The sequence below is a fragment of the Polyodon spathula genome, chromosome 5 (assembly GCF_017654505.1).
Source record: "Polyodon spathula isolate WHYD16114869_AA chromosome 5, ASM1765450v1, whole genome shotgun sequence".
NCBI lineage: Eukaryota > Metazoa > Chordata > Actinopteri > Acipenseriformes > Polyodontidae > Polyodon > Polyodon spathula.
The window spans coordinates 7,676,115-7,698,439 of NC_054538.1; the positions used below are offsets into that span (position 1 = coordinate 7,676,115).

At 36.5% G+C, this 22,325-nt stretch overlaps 1 protein-coding gene across 1 annotated transcript; it reads left to right on the top strand.

The window, feature by feature from the left end:
• The first annotated feature begins 2,970 nt into the window (after window positions 1–2,970).
• On the top strand, window positions 2,971–5,870 carry LOC121315503 (transcription factor Sox-11-like). Its single transcript, XM_041249642.1, has one exon. It carries the CDS (start codon window positions 3,121–3,123, stop codon window positions 4,210–4,212), a length of 1,092 nt encoding a protein of 363 aa, XP_041105576.1. The 5' UTR covers window positions 2,971–3,120; the 3' UTR covers window positions 4,213–5,870.
• Window positions 5,871–22,325: the final 16,455 nt, after the last annotated feature.

The following is a 22,325-nucleotide window of genomic DNA, read 5'->3' on the forward strand; positions in this document are numbered from 1 at the left end:
TCCCTTCTGGTGACACTGCCCAGAGCTACGCCTAAGCACAGGTGAGCAGGCTGTGTCCACCAGGATAGTGCTTCTAGACAGTGCCGAGACACTGTCAGCAGGCGGCCACGGTTCAATGCGGGCTGAAAACCCTGCTGTTGAACCATGCTTGGAGAGGGCGCATATGCAGAAGGCCCAAAAGAAGGGTCTGGGAAGCTGCTGCCATCAAGTCCAGAAGCCTCTAGAATGTCACTACTTTGAGCTTTCTGCTAAGCTTAAAAAGCTTCAGACAAGCGACAGACTGGACAGCATGGACCTGGAGTCCAGGTGCACTCCCAAACAGGACAGGCCCAACTGATGAAGGCAGTTGGTGATGAATTCCTTGTGGGCCTCTGCCTGTAATGGAGACTGAGCACAAATGAGCCAGTTCTCCAAGTAATTGAGTACTGATGCCTAAGTCTCAATGAGCCCAGAACAGCCTCCATGCACTTTTAAAAGGCAGGGGGAGCTAGAGGGAGGCTGAACAGCAGTACCTGGAACTTGTACACTGTCCCATGGAAAGTGAACTGCAGGTAACTCCTGTGCCCTGGTCTTATGGAGATATGAAAATAAGTGTCTTTCAAGTCTACCACGGTGAACCAGTCACAGACTGCAACAGTTATTGCATGGTCAATATCTTCAACCTCCGTCGACTCAGATACAGGTTGACCTGCCCGAGGCCACCATCATACTTGGGCACCAGAAAGTACCTGGAGTAGAACCCCTCTTTCAAGTGAAGAGGGTGTACCGTGCAAATATAAACAGTTTTTCTGTCACATCCTGAGACAATGTCATGGCGTCTTGTGGGTCCATGACTAACGTAGTAGTCATGCCCTGAAATGGAGCGGGACCGTGTCTGAATTGCAGAGAATAGCTGGTCTGCACAGTATTGAGCACCCAGGTGTCGATGGTGCAGTGACGCCAGTACTCCATGTGACTCCCTCAAAAGGGGCCCTGGGCCTGTGGCAGCAAATTGCTAGGGCTGCTGCTTTGCTTGTGGCTTAGCCTGGGGCTTTTGCCTTTGCGCTTGATGGCTGAACTTATAGAAGTTTCTGTTTTCCCCAGCTGCGGATTGGTTGTGAAAACCCCCTCTGGCTTTAGCAGGAGCCAGGTGTGCTGCTGTAACCTTGGCTGCCAGTTTGCTGCTGGTCTGCGTACTGGAAGAGGCCACAGATGCACCAACTCTTTTGTGGACTCATGCACGGTAAGAGCGCTGCAGCATGTCATCCACTGCAGGACCAAAACTATGTCCGGGTGTAATGGAAGCATCCAGCAATGGTGCTTTATCCCCATCAGCCACTTGTGCTTGAGACAGCAAGAGCTGTCTTTTTGTGGCTACTAAATCAACAAGGTTCCTGTCCACCGCCTGCCTGTTTAACTTTGAGATATGGAGCAGGATCTTATTAACCCACTGCAGCTCCTTGAGCTACTGTGGTGTGGGTCTGTGGATCTGGGACACAGACTTTAACAAGCAGTTCTGGTAGGCTACCAAGATTCTGTTGTAATTACACAGCCATGCGGCAAATGCACTGGCTGCAAGCAGTCAGACCTGGAGCAGAGCTGACTCCAGCAACTGCTAGTGAATCGGAAAAAGGTAACCTTGTGCATTGTACAGTGTACTGGCAGAAAGGGGAGCAGGTCTCAGAGCTACAGTTACCACGGAAGTAATCTATAGGGATTCCCACCTGTAGCACACTTGGCTCACCAGCAGTCTAAAAACTGAGGAAAGCCTACTGTTAGAGCCCAGTCTTCACAATAATTCTGCAAGCAGTACTGTTGTGGCAACGAGTCACTGTCAGAGAAGCTGCAAACGATAATATATAAATTCTTCTTCTTCTTCTTCTTCTTCTTCTTCTTCTTCTTCTTCTTCTTCTTCTTCTTCTTCTTCTTCTTCTTCTTCTTCTTCTTCTCCTCCTCCCCCGTTTTCTTATTATCTGTAGCCATTTGCCCCTGCTGGTCTGTGCTTTCTCACAGACGTTACTGTTGAGAAACTGATCCAAGCAGTTGGAGGTGCCCCTGCGTCGAGAAGGCTAGTGATTGCCCTCCAGGGGATATAAAACAGGAAGTATATCACAGAAGAGACACCACCAGCTACACTGCTGGCTGCTATTCAAGACTGGCAGACACACTCCTAGGATCTTTTGTGTTTTTGACACAGTAAATCTCAGCAGCAGTTGTTGTGACACAGAGCCAACATAATAGAAGGAGCAGAGTATAACATTTTTTTTTAAATTTTATTTTATCCAGATTACATAGCTCATTATTATTACTATTAGTGAGATATGTATATTTGAAAGACTTATTCTTAGCTGTGTGGCATCGTGTTGTGCTAAGCTACTGCACTAGAGCTATTGTTTAATTTTGTACCACATCCTTGTAGTATGTGGCCTTAAATACTGAAATAAGTGCATTTCTGGAATACATCTGAACTGATCAATGCATGCAAATCTTTTTTTTTTTTTTTCTCTAAGCATAAACGTTATGTCCATTTTCAACACTACAATATTAGATACCATGAACTAGAGTCCACTATCCTCACCACAGAGCATTGCTCACAGTGTTCAAGCGCCACCTTCTGTTTGTTTTGTAAACACTCCGCTACGTCATGTTCTATCTAGTAGTGAAATTCATGCAAAAAAAAGGAAACAATATAATTTCACTGTTTGCGCGTTAGTTTCTAAAGGGCGGACTTTGGCACACAGTGTTCTATGTGTGTAAAGCAAGTGCCATTTTTTTTATTTTATTTTTTTTAATAAAGCTGCTAATTTATACAGCGGGTTTAATAAACTCTTGTCTTCCTTTGCTTCCAACACGTTCCATCTACAAATCTTAGCTCCAATGAAAGTCGTGGGCGGCAACGTAGTGGGATAAAGGGGCGTGTAATGGAATGCTGGGCGGGGTGGAATGGATGTGATTGGGTAACTGCAAGTGACGTATAATAAGAAAACGCTAATAACTAGTTGAGGGGTCCAAGCAAGTTTGTAAAGAGTGTGCGGAGCAAGAAAGAAAGAGGAAGCGTGGATGTTTCAGTGAAACAACCCTGAAGTGGCGACTGTAAACTGTTAGATCCTGCAGCTTTTGCAGAAAATATAAAAAGAGAAAATGGTGCTGAAAACTGAACATAATGAAACGGAAAGCAGTATGTCGAGGGAAGCAACTGATACCGAAGAAAATGAGTTTATGGCTTGCAGTCCTGTTCCACTGAACCCAGACTGGTGCAAAACCGCAACTGGTCACATCAAACGACCCATGAACGCTTTCATGGTCTGGTCTAAAATTGAAAGGAGAAAGATTATGGAGCAGTCACCGGACATGCATAATGCTGAAATCTCTAAAAGACTTGGAAAGCGTTGGAAAATGCTGAAAGACAATGAGAAAATCCCTTTCATCAGGGAAGCTGAAAGGCTGCGGCTTAAACACATGGCCGACTATCCAGACTACAAGTACAGACCCAAGAAAAAACCAAAGCTGGACACATCTTCAAAGCCAGGCATGCAGTCACCGGAGAAAACAGGCAGCAGCAAAATCGCCAAGACACCCGGTAAGAAGTGCAGTAAACTGAAGCCCAGCAAACCGGGTGCCAAGTCTTCTCACGACTACGGGGAAGACTATTTGTTTGGGAACTTTAAGAGTAACAAGGCTGTTAAAAGTGTTCTCACAGATGAAGACGACGAAGATGATGAATATGATGATGATTTACAGATGAGGATAAAACAGGAGGATGAGGAACAAATGAGGCCGTATAATGTAGCAAAAGTTCCTGCCAGCCCGACTTTAAGTTCGTCTACTGAGTCTGAGGGCGCTAGCATGTATGAAGATATAAGGAATGCAGCCTCAAACAGACTGTTTTACAATTTCAAAAACATTACCAAGCAGAGCACAGCGCATCCTGCGTCGGTCTCGCCAGCCTCGACCCGGTCAGTTTCCACGTCTTCAAGTTCCAGCGAAGAGGCAGACGACTTGCTCTTTGACTTCAGCTTGAATTTCACCCCAAACGCTCAAGTATCAGAACTGGGAAACTCTAATTCTGGAAATCTGTGTCTCTCTCTGGTGGATAAAGATTTGGACTCGTACAGCGAGGGCAGCTTGGGCTCTCATTTTGAATTTCCAGACTACTGTACCCCCGAGCTCAGTGAAATGATAGCAGGGGACTGGCTGGAAGCGAACTTTTCAGACTTGGTTTTCACCTACTAAGATTTAAAAATAAATAAATAAATAATAATGATAATAATAATAATCCCTGATAAACAAGGAGGGATGAAAGGACATTGCGTCCTGTCCAAGTTGTTGCTAGCCCTCCCTCTTCTGTGTTGTGGTGTGTGTTGTGTGGTTTTTTTTTAAATTTTTTAAAATTTTTTTTTTTTTTTAAATATAATTCCAAGAGGCGAAGTAAGGCGTGCGGGAATTTAAAAATATGCTTATGAAGCTGGTGGTACGGTAGCAAAAAGTAGTGTTTTATGTTTTTTTTGTTTTTTGTTTTGTTTTGTTTTTTTGGGGGGGGGGGCAACGTAACATGATTTTATGGATTCCCTCTATAGGTCTGCCAAGTAAAAAGTCCACTAATGGAAATCAATGAACACGTCTATGCATCTTGCTCATAAAGCTGCAGGGAGCTGACGGACAACGCAGACTGTGGACTCTGATTTAAGTGAACTGACTTTGTTAAGGTTATATTACTTTGAGATCCAGTGGTTTTATGTGATTTATATATGCCGATAACGTTTCTTCTTTTTTTTTTTGTAACTGGTTCCCTTATACATTTTTGGGTAACCTAGAAATCACCAGACAGCAGGTATGGGAGATCAAATTTTGATACATAACAGACCTCATCTTTTTAAATAAAGTAAAATATTTTCAGGCATATTTTTGTACAGTTAAAAGGGAATACTCTTGCTGTGCTATCTCAGTGAGAAATTCAGGCACTTCTTCCCTTCATAAGTTTAGCATGTAAGTATATTGGTACGTCCTGGTTTAAGGATTAAAAGTTAAAGTAAAAATGTAAAACCTTGCATCTAAATGCCTTGTGATTTTAAACTAGGTTTTGTACAGTTGTAGATCAGATTTGTTGAATATTTGTAGGAATAAAAAAATGGCATTGGCGAGTGTAGACCTACGAGCTGTTAACTTAGTTTCAAGACTGTATATGTATTGTAATATAGCAAAGTTAGGCGTGTATGGATATCATGCTCGTGATATGTGGATAAGTCCCCAGATCGCAGGTGTGAAACTGGATATTTTTTTTTTTTTTTTTTTTAATGGCACATACTGAAAGTTTCTAATTTTGTGCAATATACTCTGAAATACAGACCATCTGCATTTTTGTAGCAAATGATGGAAATACAGACGTGTGCGCTGTCAACAATATTACCTGTCTCGATGCTGAAGTCTGTATCTTGACAAAGAAATAATAAATCAGCTGGAACTGATACAAAAAAAAAAAAAATACGTTGTTGTAATGGATTTATTAACATGTCTTTTCTTATACGATTTCACATTGGATTATATGATGCCAAAATATGACGAGATGTAATATTCAAAGTACAGTACTGCCATATAGGCACGTGCGATTGTAGGTGGTCTGCCTAAACATTCCATTCTGTTTCATTTTGAAGAAACCTCATTTATCAACTAAAGTGACCGGATTGTCGTTATTTAAATTTTTTGTTGCATTAATTTGCATCTGATTCTTGCACTTATTGAGCTGAAGAATCTTTCTTTCAGTTCCTCAACCTAAACCATTCAGAAACACTGTTATTTAATGCACAAGAGGTATTTGTAGTCTTAGGAAATGTGAATTTACCCAAGTTTAAAATAACTTTTATACAGGGCATTAGTCATAATTTATAACCAGTTGTGCAACTCTTTTTTTGACTCATTTTAATAATAAATAATTACATATTACCTTCACCTGTCCTTCTAGTTTGTGTTCTGCTGAGATGAAAGAGTTTGGGGTGTGTGGGCAGTTTTGTGGTAGAGTTACTTTTTTTTTTTTTTAATGAAGTGGTAGCCTAAATGTTTCACATTCTAAAAGCATTAGCATTTTCTTAAAACATTATTCATATTTTTTCAATAACACTTTCTGTCCCCCACATTTTACCTAAACACTGACTAATAATCTGAAAAATTTAATAATCTGAAAATATCCAGTAGCATATGTTTTAATGCACAAAAAATGCTTCTCCTACGGCGTTTTATTTTTTATTTCCAGAATGCCACTAGCATTACTGTAGTCCAAAAACTTAAGGTTTTACAGTATCCTTCACATTAACTCATTTAGACTAGAATTAAAAATAAATAAATAAAAAAACACATAAAAGCAACATTGATTTTGTTTTCTGCTGAAATATTTGCTAATGAGGCCATTACTTTGTCCATGTTTAAATTCAATTACTGACCTGTTGGTCTCTCAGCTATTAATTTTTAATTTCTACAAAGCAGAATAAGAGAGAACTTCATAACCTGTGTTGAACCCCAAGCGAGACAGACTAATGCAGTTTGTGTCACAGATTAATGCAGTTGGGTTCCTACAACCAGCTTGAACCCCCCAATCCTTTCTGACCAGGTTTTTTCTCCACACAAGGTTGTCCTTAATGGATCCTTGGTTTCCTATGTGGGCCAGAGAAACAAGTCTTCAGACTTAGGTTAATGGAAATCTACCACATGCTTAGCTGGAACAGATAAATGACAAGGAGCTAAATATTTATATTTTATAATGAGCAGCACAGTGAGCATTATGGAAATCAGACATGCGTTACAACACACACAGAAGGCTGCTTGGCATGTATTGTATCTTCAAAGGTGTTTCAGAGTGATGGAAACATTGTATTAAACAACAAGGATGACAGTGAATATAATTCCACTGATTTAGCTTCATATTTTTCAATCTTGTTTGCACTTGATGCACACCAAGTCACATCAAAAGGGAAAAACAGATGCCATTGTGTTAGATTAAAATGTAGTACCACCCTGTGCTAATATATTATATATATATATATATATATTATATATATATATATATAATTTAGATATAATATATATATATCCATAGGCAGTTGGTTAATATCCAATATTTGGTTGTTTTTAGTGGGGATGAGTTTCCCTTTTTTCTTTTGTTTTGTTTGTATACATACACTTTGTAATAATGATCTGTTATCTTTAATTTCAATATAGACTGAAAAACTAACTAAATGTGTTTGCAAGAAAACAAAGAAGAGCTTAAAGTGCTACTGAATAGGCTGTAGGGTTTAAAACACAACACATTGCTTTCCTTAGCTTTCTGCTTTATTTTATGTGTTACTGCAATACCCTTTTTTTTAATCATAATCGTGATTATTTTGATACTTTTACTTAGTCCAGTTATTTTCAATTAACATCTGTTATCCCTCGGGTCTTCCCATCAAAATATCTTCTGAATTCACAACATCCGTGGCTTCACTCCAATCAAAAACATTTCATTGGTTCCCAACTACTCTCCCAAAGCTCAGCATTTTGATTGGTTCATCTGTGCTACCTGCTCATTCCAGCACAGGTTCAGAGGGATAGGAACAGGTTTACAAATATGCATGACAAGGCCTGTATAATCATAACATATGCTTTACAGACCCCCCACACGAATAGAGTGAAAATGCAAGATGTATACCAACTCCAGCCATATGGATAGTTGTGTTTGTAGTTAAAATGTGCACAAGACAATCAAACAGAACACTTTATAACCTAGGCAGTGAAATCTGCTGTCCGTCTAAACGCTGTTGTGTTGCTTAAAGTGTACAGGTCTCAATTAAGGTTTTATTACTGGTTCTTATTCCACCCTAGACCATCCAAAATAATGTATTGATTTATATATTGCTATTATACAGGGCTTGTCCTGCATATTCATAAACCTGCCAGAGTGAGCAGATAGGACACGAACCAATCAAAATGCTGAACTTTGGAAGGAGTTGGGAACCAATTAAATGTTTATGATTGATAGTATACAGTTCTAAGGTTCTGCTAACCTCCTTGCATGGAAGTATTAATGCAGTTTTACTGAAGAATCAGCATATGGAAAATCACTAGAAGTATCATTGTTGGCACTTGGGTAATGCATCCTTATACAGGACATCTATTATGCTTTAAGTTTTCTTTAAGCTTGCAATAAATGTAAAAATAATTTTTCAACTCGACTCGGGATAGCTTTGAGAATTTAACAGATTGAGTCGAGTATAATGTTAAAAAGACCTTAAACTTTCTGGATTATTAGTAGTTTGCACAAATTTGTGGAAATAGTGTGTATTGAGCATTTTAGAATTATTTTCTACAGCAAAACTTACCTAAAACTTACCCACTCTTTATCAGGCCTAATTGCCAAAGTAAACATAGCTGTGGCTAGTAAGCACTAGAGACAAATTTTTGCCTGCAAAATTGCTCAAAAACTGAAGACCCTGTACTCATTCCAGCCTAAGGCAATTTTAACATCTGATGGTTATTTGATTGCAGCAAGTCAGATAGAAGTCAAGAAACTCAGGTCCCATCAGCTCTGCAGAGATTAAACATCCTACAGCAGAGATATAATCCCCCACACAGAGGCTCACTACCTTCATGCAGCAAGTGAATAAATTAAGTCAGGGTAATCATGGGTTAAAATGGATTTGACTTGGCAATCTAAGAAATAAAGCAGTGAGGTGACTGATATATTTTTTGTTGGAAAAAAGCCACTGCTGCATACATATCCATTTATAACTTTATCACCAGTGTATCTTGGTGCGATTTCAGCTGTTCAGTCTAGCGAAAGCTTTTAAGGAAAGAGTAAGCAAGTATGCGATAAATACAGGGATTGTTAAGGTCTGCTGGATATGTTGGTAGAACCATTGTTACTCAAAAGACTACAGTGAAGCGCTGTGCTAGAACCTGTTTAGACCACCTACAACAATTCCATTGTCAACACTGGTTTATTGTTGAAACATTCCTCCAGTCATTTGAATATGAATGGACTGACCAGGAGTCCACTAATACTTTGTTGGCATCACAAGCTTAGTTTACCCAAATCTCTACTCCACAATTCTTACCTCATCTCAGGTGAAAGACTGCAACTTTAGAGCTGAGTACCTCTCATGGGGATAGTTGGATGTATTTCAAAATGTTGACTGCGAAGCACATTAGCAGCGACACATGGTTTTCAACATGCACTGGAACTAATTTGTTTACATGGCATACATCAGTTGTCTGACCTGCAAAGTCATTATATTATGTTTGTAACAGTCGCCTGCATACTTGCTTGATTGGAGCTTTCTTTACCTAATATGTTATTGCATGTATTAAATTGATATTGTGAAAAAAAAAAACATATGTACAAACCATATACAAACTTCCAAACCAACAGTTGTCCAGTATGACACGCTGTTTCTTCCATTAAATAAAGCAGTTTAACCCGTTCTTGAAGTTATGGACCACGGTATCATGAATCTAAAAAGCATATTTGGGAAATGTTTATTTCTGTAACATACAAAGGTGCATATTTATACATAAAAAGAGTTTCTATACATTTACTGTAGTATAAATGTAGCTCTTTATGAATATGACTCAGTGTGCTGGTGTTAAGTTCAAAATAGTTGACTCAAGCTAGGAGCTAGGGTAACACTTAAAGCTAAATCGAAAATGTCCTTCTTTTAAGATTATTTTAGTGAATTAGCTTGTCAGAAATCTCACTTTGGTTTTCCACTGGCAGAGTAAAACTATGATGCAAATTTGATAGAATTTCACAACATGTTTCGAAATGCAGAAAAAATAACAATGTTTTATTCAAAATGACTCACTGCATGCCAAGCAGGTTTTTGTTTATGGTGGAGGCTGACTTCAGATCCAGCCTTAACAGGAGGATGCATCTGTACAAAAACTGGGGATATACACTGCAGCATCACGACTGGCCAAGTGTGTATAAGAGAACTTTAACTGACTTTTTTTTTCTTTTTTGTTTTGGATCATATTATTTTACTTATTTATTTATTTGTTTTTTAATGTTAGTTATTTTGTATAGCAACATCAATAAAATGATTAGCATTGTTTTATTGAATATTAAAATAGAGCAATAGCCAGGGCTTATCCAATTAAGAGTTTTCCATGAATATTAATTTTTAACTTTATACTGCAGTTTATTCCTATCAACCTCTCACCCCACCCCCGCTGCCTACCAAAGGAATTCCCTCACATAAACACATCACAGCACCATTGTAATTCATCGTGCCCAGTCCTTCATGCTTTAATTCGTAAGGTTACCCTAAACAGTCAACCCCCCACAGTTACTTCACCACTAGTGTCAAGTCTCAGATCCAATACATAATTGGCCAGTCAAATCCCCAGGGCACTTTACAGGAAGATAATGGGCCCAGGGCAATGCAAGTGTTCATTTTAATAGCTGCAATATTGCATTTGGGTTTCTTTAAATGCCAAAAGACTATAGCATACCTGTGTTTCTAACTCTGCTACCATCTCTTTTCCCAGGCTCATACTGCTTGATGGCATGTGGTGTCTGTATATGAAATGTATTTATCCATGAGATGCACTGCAGTCCAAGTTCTTTCATTTTGCAAGGGAACAGTAATTCAAGGATATGTGCAGTTAAAAACATTCATTTTGATTCCAAGATTTAAAAAAAAAAAAAAAAAGTTTCTGAAGATTGTCTGCTATATTATGTTAAAGTCTGACCATTTTCATGCCAGTTTATTAACTGAATTATAACTAAAAACTGAAAAAAACAACAACATGTATATTTTAGAGTTTAAAAAAGGAAATAAAGAAATACAGTATATTTATCATATACTGCACAAATTCTAGTTCTTCTATCTACCAGGTACAGGATAAACCACATTTATTGCAGTGATAATTATTTAGTTTTTTTACATGGATATGTACTGACACCTTGGTTATCTGTGGTTTACTATGTGACAATTGCAGGAGCTTCCAGTAAAATAAGATTTTAAATGATTTGATATACTGTATTTTTATTTGTCTGTACTGTTTACCATTAGCTACAAAACAGGTTAGGTGTATTTGTATGTCTTTACTTACATCAGTGATTGAACCTGTGACACGTTTACAATTCTACATTATAGCAAATGTTGAAACTGTTGACCTTCCACTACAGTTCAATGAGGTGTCGATTTCTCCAGATCAAAAGCATATACACACCATACCTCTAAATCCTCCCAGGTCTGTTGTTGTACTCAATGCACTTGAGGTGACCCCAGGGCTTGCACACCACCCCTCAGAGCCAGACTGCCACATCTTAGAAATTATATTTTATTGTACAGAATTATAAAAGTGTCTTATGATATGCAAAATTCCAGGAGTAGTTGCATCACCCTGGTATCTTGTAGCTCTTTTCTAACAAATATTTTCTACTTATTTGTGACTAAATTTGGTGAAAGGACATGAGCCTGACAAAAATGTAATAGTTGCTATACAAGTCATTCCACCTTTAATGGCACTACCATAAGATATACTTGAAGATATTAACTCTATTGCCACATTGTTTTTTTTTTTTTTTTTCTTCCATATGTATTGAGTCCTATGTACACGTTAAATTGCCTTAAAATGAGCAAACTTGCACACATGAGCCTATATAAGAGTCAATACACACGGAAACTATTAAAGTGTGGGGGAAAAAAAAACAAGTTCATTTCTGCAAATATATAAAATGTTTCATTTATGGCTGTCCCTTGTTGGAAGAATTCACATCTTATGGATCTTTCCCCCGTTTTTTTCCAAATGAGCCTGTCTGATGTGATATGTGTTCCTTTTCACAATCTCCAGTCACAATGCACATATCTGATCATTTCATATTCCCATTGTGAATTGCTCTTCCTATTAAACGAAACATGTTTGCTGTAAGTCCTGACAGTTGTACAAAACTGTTTGGCAAGTATGTTTAGGCTTTTAAGTTTCAATCCCCCACAATCATATTAAAATGTACACAAAACACATATAATGCACTGATTTCTGATATGTAATTATTTCAAAGTATAACCAACTGTGCACTTCTCTGAAAACAGGCTTGTTTCTAGCCCCCTAAGGCTGTTTTGCATCTTCTTGAAACCAAATTGCCACACTATTAGCCTAATCACCATTCTTCTATTACACACAGATCAGTTTTTTTTTTTTTTTTGTTTTTTTTTTAATGTATTTTAAACTGGGGCTCTTCATGCAAATGTAAAACATTTTTTTATGGTGCATTATATCTTTAGTTTTAATATACTGTTAGACATTTTTTTCAACCCTGTATAATGACACATTTTTGCTCAGCAATCAACCCCTTGCATATTTATCTCACCAGGATAAAACCTAGCCTGCACATTTGGAACGTTGATCGTTTAGCATTTCAAATGTTGGTGCCTTTCTAGTCAGGAAACATTTACTAGAACAATACCTATATGTTCTTAGTAAATAATAATAATTTTTAAAAATTGAGTGAAAGAGTCTATGGAAACATTTTAATTGGTAGCAGAAAACATGGTGGCGAGGTCAAAATTCTTGACAGCCTCTGGCTACCAACATGTTCATTTTGCCATGTCAATTGCACTTGTTATTATCTGAATAGCTGTCTGTCTCTGAGCATCTGCTGTTTTGAACACAAGGGGAACACCCTGGAACAAAGCATGTATAAAGATTAAAAATGCCCATGCTGGTGTTGCACTCTACTTGGGGCACTTAATAAAGCAGCTAATGCATGAAGCCATGGTCACGTCTAACTTGCCTGTGTAATTGGTTATACGTGTAATAAATATAATCTGTGTGCAGATTACCATATACACTATTTCAATAATAATGACAACTTGGTTGTCATACACTGCCTTAACAGGAAATGTGATGACTGTATAGTGAGTTACAATTTCTTGATCATCTATCTGACAGTCTAAATACCTTGCATTGAATTGTCACTGAAATAAACAATTAAGTGGCATGTGACATGTGACTCAGCCTATAGCTCCTAGTTAGAGTCTGATCTAATTGACAGTCTCTCAGAGAGGATTGGATGGGCACAGCCAGTGACTTGGTCCGTACTGACAAACTGACAAGTCCTCATACTAAATTATAGTTTAAAGACTCTGGGAATGTACCAGTATTTGCTGTTTTCCCTGGTACAGAATGTTAAGATTGTGTAGGTGCTGGCTGAAGAATTGCTATGACAGGACTCCCCTTAACTATGTCCCTGTTTTCCTGTTCACAGTATTGGTGAGGCTCAAAAAGAGTTTGAAAATATAAACAAAACTCACTGATCCTGCCTGTGTATTTCTATAGATGTATTGAGAACTGGGATTGAGGTAAGGGACATTCAAATATCAGTCAATTCTTCTTACACAACATAGTGTAAATAGGGTACTCATATTAGAAACTTCTGTCAAAACACTGCTGCCATGCCTGTAGTGACTAAGAATGATGACGAAGCAAGTTTCAGAATAAATGTGAGGGATTCCATTTGCATAACTTACTGTAATTAGTCATGAGGTGGGCAAACCATTTACGCAAAGGTGTTTGCTAAATATTACAGATGTTTGAAACATACTTTTACATCATGGGCTGAAAATAAAGTAATATAATGTATTATTTTGTTACAAATAAATGTTACATTCTTTATCTCTACACTATGTCTCACTATAACAGCTATATAGCAATATATTTGTTACTTTGCTGTGGTGAATCTCTATAGGAATCATACTTATGCACTTTATTAATTCACAAATCTTACATCAGATTGCTACAGAATACCGTAGGAATATTTTTACATTTTTTGGAATAAAAAACTGAAATATTTCAGAAAAATATATACATTTTTCTGAAGGTGTTTAGTGGCTCCTGATTTGTTAAAAAAAAAAAAAAGAAAAAAAGTGAGTAAACATATTGACAAATATATACTCCATGTGATGCCCTTGGCAGTTTATTTGGGAATGCAAGTATGTATGAAGTATGCAATAACTTTTAGATCAACTAGTAATCCAGATGCTAAAACATCCAGGGTTGCCAGAAATAAACCTTCACCAAGGTAAACTTCTACATGCAATCCCTCAGTAGCCTTGAGAAATAAAAGTGTCCATTCTGAGTACTGAACACTACAATGCTTCAAGTTTAAAGTGTATTTGCATGTCAATGTTCACAAGCTTGTCAGCTAATTACTGCAAATGTGCAAAAGCAGATTCATTCTTTTTTTTTTTTTTCTAATTTCAAGATTATTATTTTACTATTATTTTTAACAATTGCTAATCTTTCAATCTGTGAGTTCTTTACTGTAGTCCACTGGTTCCAGACAGCTGTGAGTTCTTTACTCGGTAATCTTTGTCCTCTGGTTCCAGACAAAAGAGAAATTAGTTTTTTTTATATAATATTTTTATATATATATATAATATATATATATATATTTAGTTCATATATATATTATATATATATATAGATTTGATCCAGTAACTAAAGCCATCTTCTGATCTATGGTTGGTCCAATCTTCTGATCTTAGGGTTGGTATACAAGATGTGAAATAAATGATACAGGATTGATAAATGTGAATCTCTGTAAATCCTACATTATGCTCTTTGATGCTCAGTGGCAAGAGTGTATCTCTTTCGGTAGACTAGATCCATTTAATCACAATAAAACATCAGTCTCCCTGTCAAGTGTTTTTGGGTTGTCTCTCATTCACGCACATGGTTTTTACAGTGTTTATGTGGAAAAGTGTAAATACACAAAAAGATAATTTGCATACCAGTAAATTCATGCAGTTAACATCATGCTTTCATCGTGGTTGTTAGCTGCAGTCACTGCTGGCAATTAAATATACGGAATTCCACTTGAACTAAGAACTTCCACTAAGGTGATGGCAGCAGAGAAGGTACCAGCTATTCTGAATCCCTCCACCAGACAGATGTACCCCTACGACTGGTTTTACAGACCCTCATTAGCACTAGTCTTGGACTACCGAATGTTCATTTCGGTAAGGTATTCTAAAGTTTAACAAAATATATGTTTTAAAACTATAATATTTGGTAAACCATTTACTGTTTCACAATTGCTAATCTTTCTAACTTTCTATCTGCAGGTCAGTCTGTCAGGATGGCCAACTTCCTGTGTCCTCAGTTTGATTCCCCCTGGAACCACACGCTCCCTTCCTGTACTTTTAGTTCCCTTTTTACAATGGACTGTCAATGATAGTGAATTGGTGCAAATGGAAAACACCTGACTGCATTTGGAATTGGTGAATGGGATTATTTTCTCCCTCTGATCACCTGTGCTGTATTACAAATAATAACACACATGTAACAATAAATAACTTAAATACAACAATACTAAATAAGCAACAATGTACCTCCTTTTGGCTATTAAACAAAATAAAATGTGAAACATAACGGATCAATTGCAACGAACTGAAAGGAACGTTCTAACTGGGGATGATCTTGTGGTTAGTACAGAGGATGATTCTAAAATAGTACGCAAATTAATACCAATTGCAATTAACTAAGCAGCTCAGGATAGTTCACAGCTGCGCATTAAATTTTGTCTCAATTGCAACAAACCCAAAGTAACTGTTGTTGCCCTGAAGAGGATACTAAAACACAATACTAAGTTAGTCTAGCAGTTTCTGTAGACTAAATACGTGTGGTATCATAATAACTGGAACAAATATGAAAAATCCCAAAATGTATTGACAATTTTTATGAAACTGAACTATTCATAACCAAAAATGATATACAATGATTGACAAAATTTTCTGAAAAAGCTAAATAATAATAAATAATCTCAGCACTCTTTCCAGTCTGTCTACTTTCAGCCTCTTTCACAGGGAAGGCTGCATTCAGTCTGCTTACAAGTGTATTCTGTGCAGTGGTGTGCTGCAGAATTGCTGTGAAATTCTTTTGGCCATCCACCACAGGTTCAAGAACATATTTTATACACTCTATGAAATAAAGTTTTTGCTCTATTGTATACTTTTGCCAAGGGTTGGCTTTCCTGAAGAGTGAGATTTACAGCCCCAGACAATGAGATTCAAGGTCAAGGAGTGAGACTTTCCAGGTGTGGTGATCAGTCATTGTCTCATCTTTGGTCCTTGGTGACATCCAATAGTCCAGGTTTTTAATTTGACCAGCACTTGTTTTAAAATAGTTATTTTTTTTTTAAATGTACACTGCTAATTCATACTAACCTCTAAGGCATGTGAGAATTCTATATGCAATGCAAACCAGTGGATTTTAATAAAAAAACAATTATTTGCTGGTTGGAACAAAAACTTGGATGGTTGGAGATCCCTGAGGGCCAGAGTTAATAACCCTGGCTTAGGCACACAGTCAGTGGACAGAACAAGAGAAATGTTAAAAAATAAACAGTTTTTATATAACCTTAATAAAAAAAAAAACTGTTTTATCAATACAACAATGTTTACGTTGCATATCACCTTGTCATAGTGATCATTATTTTGAAAAAATTTTTACAGTACAAATATTTGGTTTGTGTATTATTGCTCATATTACCCGCTAACCTTCAATAAAGTCCTGCTCGTTTTTTGGGTGAGCTCATACTTTTTTTGACAGTTAAGTGTTCACACACACCAAAAAAGGAAAACCCGCGTAGTCTCCTCTCTCCTCTTGTGCATCTATAGAACACCTGTAGTCTCCATGGTTACCACAGTTCACAAACCTGGAAAGTGGCTTTCCAAAAATATATTAAATCTTTATATATTTACTCAGAATGGTCTACAGGTACCTTATACAGGCAAACCGGTTTGACATTGACCTGAGTTACAAATATTAATGTCTTATTCAACTTTGTTCTTAATCACAGATTTAACTGCAAGTAATTGACACCACTAACATTTACTCAAAATGTGTGGCATAATGTAAAGAATGCATGTGAGTGTGAGCTAGCATGATAATGCGTGAGTCTCACGCCCAATGCGTAAGACTTGACAAATCTGCTACTGGCCATGATTGCCTTCGTATGGATGTACTGAGAAACGAAGCTCTTACAGGCTATACCTGAAACATGTAATTAGCATTTCTGATTTGATTTACACCTTTGGTCCTATGAACGAATGCATTTGTTGTGTGTGAATTAATAATGAGGACAAGACAAGTTTTATTTATCCTCTAACGCCGCTTCATTAATTTTGGTGGTGTTTTAGGAAAATTAGACTACAACCTAATTAATTAAATATTTGTACTTATAAAAATATTTTACACTTTTCTATACTTGTGGTCACTTGTTTTAACCATTTGTAACTTAATGAAACATTTGTTGTATTGATAAAATGATATACTTTATTTGCACCAAGTGTAATATTACTACCAATAAATTATCAATGCAACTGTAGTTAATTTGAATTCTGCATACATACATTATATGACAGCTGACCTCTACTGTAGATTTAATTTGAATTACACAACTGAAATCTTGGTATAGAAAATGGCATATTAGATCTTACAATAAAGTCTTCTTAGATGATTGCGGATTTGACAAGGAATTTGACTTTATGTACAATGTACACTTTCACCTTCACACGTTCGGAGGCTGCTTCTAATCATATTGGGTGTATTTATCACAGAGGCAAGCAAAGAGTAGTCTACCAGAGAAAATGCATGTTTAGGGGAATTCACTGAGCAATTCTAAACAAATTGTGTATTGGGCTAAGGAGTTCTATGGTAATTTTAAAAGCGTAATAAATATATAATGTTACATACATGGTATACACTTTTGTGCAAAAGTCATAGACATTTTTCATTATTTTTTTTTTTCATGGATTAGCTACTACAACACTTCATATCAGTTGCTCATGTATAGTTTACTTTGAGTTGTTGAGATTCTGATCAATGTGATTTAAAGATGACAAGCTTGGTTTCTTCACACACCAACTAAGCTGTATTAATAACAGTCAAAGTTGTTATAATAGTGGAAAATATTAGTGGAGGCTTTCAGTTAATTGTTGATGCTCATACCATTGATATATTACTATAATTCCTTAACGTGTCTAAGACTTTTGCACAGCAGTGTATATGTGTGTGTGTGTAAAATACTTTGATGAAAAGTTTTTGTCATTTATTACTAGGTTTCTGTTTAATATTACTGTTTCTTATGATTGAGCAGTTGCAGTTGTGGATGAATCACCTTTCCTAATAATCACATTACAAAGAGTATCAATCCAGAATTTATTCACTATTGTCCTTCGTTATCCATGGACCTCAACCATCTAATTGGTACTCATTTAAGCAATTTGGATAGTGGTGACAGAAACCTGCTTCCCTCTAAGTGTTCAGAGTTTAAAGTTAATGACTCTGAAAACCAATATTGTACCAAGAATGTAAAAGTTTCAGTTTATAACGTTCCAGACCAGTTGTGCTTTTATAAATAATTCACCAGTTTCAAATGAATGGATTTTTCACCCTCAGTTTTTTTTCTGGAAAAGGGTAATTTGGAATGGAATGGCTGGTAATTGTTAAACAAAAACAATGATCTCCATTGAGTACAAAGTGGCAGGGGCACGAGAATTATTTAAAACTTTACAAAGCACTATGCAATACACAGATATGTACTGTATTAGACTGTTTGAATTGAATGACACCAGTGGGCCCATGGACCACATTCTCCTGAGAGGAGAGTTCAGTCTCAAATATTTTACTTCTGAGAGTTTTCTTACAAAGGTGTCAATTTGTTCCATATAAAAAAAAAAAATTCAAATATGTATTTTTTTATCCGATTGCCTCACTCATCCCCTACTAAATGTGTTGCATTGGGTTGGGATTGTTTTTCACACATACATGTACTGTAGGATCATAAACATGCCACCTCTGGTTTCTTTCCCATTTAGAGGCCTATTCTTCCAAAATTTGGTCTTAAATTGATCCCAGAGTCTGAAACGGTAATATTAGCGGGATTGGGACAGTAACTGGACAGACTTTCATTTAAACCGATATTTTTTGGTATTAAACCCCAAATTATATTTCGTTCCAGACGATAATGGTTTAAGTATGTCTTCCCTTGAGCTTGTGTCGTCATTCATATTTGTCTAAATCATTTTTGGACACTCAATATCTCATGAACAAGTTGATGGTATTTAATGATCTTTTTGGTAGTCTTGACACCTTTCGCTTTTTGGTGGAAAGGTCAGGGCAGGATTGTAATGGAAAGTGGTGTTTAACCTTCAAAAACAATCTTTTTCCCACTGATTATCACAAAGAAGGAAGACAAGTCTTGAAAGGTTTATTTTAAAAGACTAAAAAAAAACACAAAAAAACCACACACAGCCATAGTGGTAAACTGTAATGAGTCGCTCACAACTATTATGAGTTCCCTTATCATGCTTTACAGAGGTATTTTATATCAGAGTGGGATGACTATGGGTAGATCTAATGAAACGTTTCAGTGTATATAAAGTAGAATGTGTGCAGATAAGCTTCAGACCAAAAGCTGTATCAACAATAAGGAGTGTCGGCCTTACAGTAGATAATCCAATTCTGTCAAAGCCCGAAAGTTAAAGCTTGAGTAGGGAAAAAAGGAGATCTGCAGTCACAGACATGAAGCAAAGAAACAGATGCAATTAACTAAGTGCCACTAATAAGCATTTCATCAGCATTCTCACTGTCATGTGAGTAAAATGGTAGCCTAAATTAACTTGTTGTGACCCCTGTTAAACTTTGTAGCACAACCTTTCAGTTTGTTTTTGATTATCAGCACATCCAAAAAGCATTCAAACACTGATGCCTCGTAAAACCAACTACTTCAGTGCAGTGAAGGGAAAGCAGTAAGTATGCTTAGGAGTGTTGTCCAAAACATGTTTGTTACATTTTCTGTTCTCATAAAAGATGGTGGGACAATGGCACTTGGCTAATGTCAGACATTGTGACAGAGGACGCTAAGACAACTTAACCTCACAGCCATGTGAGCACATATCATTCCTGACCTGTGGTGAAAGGCATGAGAAGCTTGTGAATTAACATCTGTACCACCCAGCCTACTTCTATTGTATCTTTAAATACTGATTTTGCTGAGGATTATTATTATTATTATTATTATTATTATTATTATTATTATTATTATTATTATTATTATTATTATTATTATTATTATTATTATTTTTATTATTATTTTGTTATGGCTGTTCAAGGACTAAAATATAATTACTTTATCTGTTTAACTGAATAAGCTCAGTAATACAAAGATGTGTTTTAGAGATCAGGGTAAATCCTGATTCTATCACTGTAGGGCCATCATTGAGAGGGCACTATCGCTATTAGAAAATGATTTTGACCATTGTTTTCTTTAACAAAACACCTTAAAACCTAGATTTACCTTGAAAGTGTATTGATTCGCCGGGGACCTTTCCGCTGAGTAAAAAAGTTCTAAGACAAGTCCCGGACATTTTTTAAAGTAAAAAACGGATGACTTACATATAAAGAGAAAAACAATGTTTTTATTTAGTACATCGATTTTTTTATTTTTTTATTAACTTGTTAGGGTTTTAAACCCATATTTATAATCTGGACATTGCCTGATAAATGGAAGGAAGATTACAGTTATGGATTGGCCATCTCAGTCCCCAGACCTGAATCCCATCTAGATGTTGTGGATTGACTTGATGACTGCTGTTGCAAAAAGGAAACCAAAGTCAATTGCAATACTCAAAGCTGTATGTGTTGAAGATGGGAAAAAATATCTCCAGAGAGATGCTAAGAACAGGTTTCAAAATACAAAAAAAAGGCTGCATGCTAAGCAGGAAGGAAGCAAAGGGTGGGCAGACAAAATACTAATGTAAGGATGCCCAAATACTTTTGTCAAAGTATGAAATGAGGTTTATAATATGTTATTTTATTATAAAGCCGCATCGCTACTTCAATTGATATCTTTTAATAGAACAATTAGAAATGATAGAAATTATGTACTGCTTCTACATGCAGGTCAGTGAGGTCTATCAGGGTGCATTTTAGTGCAGTTGTCGAAAGAATTATCATTTTAATATTTGTGAACTTGAGATAAACAGTTGACGCAAACATGACTTTATTTTTGCCTTTTTTAACTGACAAATTAGACAATAATACTCATCCAGATTCTAAAGAATTTGCTCATTTGCTCTTCTTTCCTTTTTGCTCATGAAGTATTATGTTAGGATAATTAGAAGCCCCAAGAGGCCTTTAATACACTGACTACAGCATGGTGCATGATGGGCAAATGATAATTTATGGTAGAATAACTTGCCTTGGGAAATGTATTGATCTACAAAGCCACAGTTTCGATTTTAAGGGATTACATAGCTTTGTTTTCTTTTAGGTTATGTTGTCTTTTTGTGTTTTATTTTGATCATGCTAGGGCTGTAAAAACAAAAAACAAACACACACACACACACACACACACACACACACACACACACAAATATATATATATATATATATATATATATATATATATATATATATATATATATATATATATATAAATAAAATATTAAGAGCTTAGTATCTGCAGAGCTTAGTATCTGCATTGCTTAGTTTGCTTCTTTTCATTCTGATTTAGTGTTCTTATATTTCAACAGCTTAAAATGGTATGACATTTTCCTCAATAGCATTTTGAATGAACGAATCAATAACTAGATGTTTGCTATTAAGAGTGAGTGGAAGAGGTCGAGTGGGAAGCAAAGCAAGGTCATTGACTCTCCTTTTTTCTGCACCATCCTGATCCTTCCTTTTCCTTCCTTTAAATTGAATACGTGTGTGTGTGTGTGTGTGTGTGTGTGTGTGGTCATCTGGGCGAAGAAAGGCTCCAGTTTGAACCATCAGTGGGGATTTAGCATAGCAATGGTATGAGCATAAGTAAGTAGGTACAGCTGAAATGGCACATTCTCTGCATGGGAAAGTAAGCAAAGTGGTGGTTCTGGCAGGAAACTCATTTAAACTTTAGATCAAACCACATACATATGAAGCATATTTTAAGCGCTTCCAATACCAGATCAAATCTTCAATCGAACAGCTGGTATCTTATTTGTCCTTCGATAAACAATACATCCAATGATCGGCAAGGAAAGGATTTATATCTTACCTTAATCCTTTACGTCCCTGCTCTGCGCCAGAGTTCGCCTCCTCCTGTCCAGCCTTCACCTGCTTTTTGTCTTCCCTAAGGTCAGCCTCATCACTTGTCTGCAAGCTAATTTATAGGCAGTAGTGTAAAATATGTATAATGTAGTAGTGTTGTCTAGTCTATGTTTTAATAAATAATCTATTGCACAAGTTTCCCTACTGAACTGGCATTACTGTATTCTAAGCTCACCCCTGAAAATTACTGAGTTGTTTCATAAAATCATAATACAGTA

Coding starts and splice junctions, on each gene's coding strand:
- LOC121315503 (XM_041249642.1), top strand. CDS start 3,121: ATGGTGCTGAAAACTGAACATAATGAAACGGAAAGCAGTATGTCGAGG.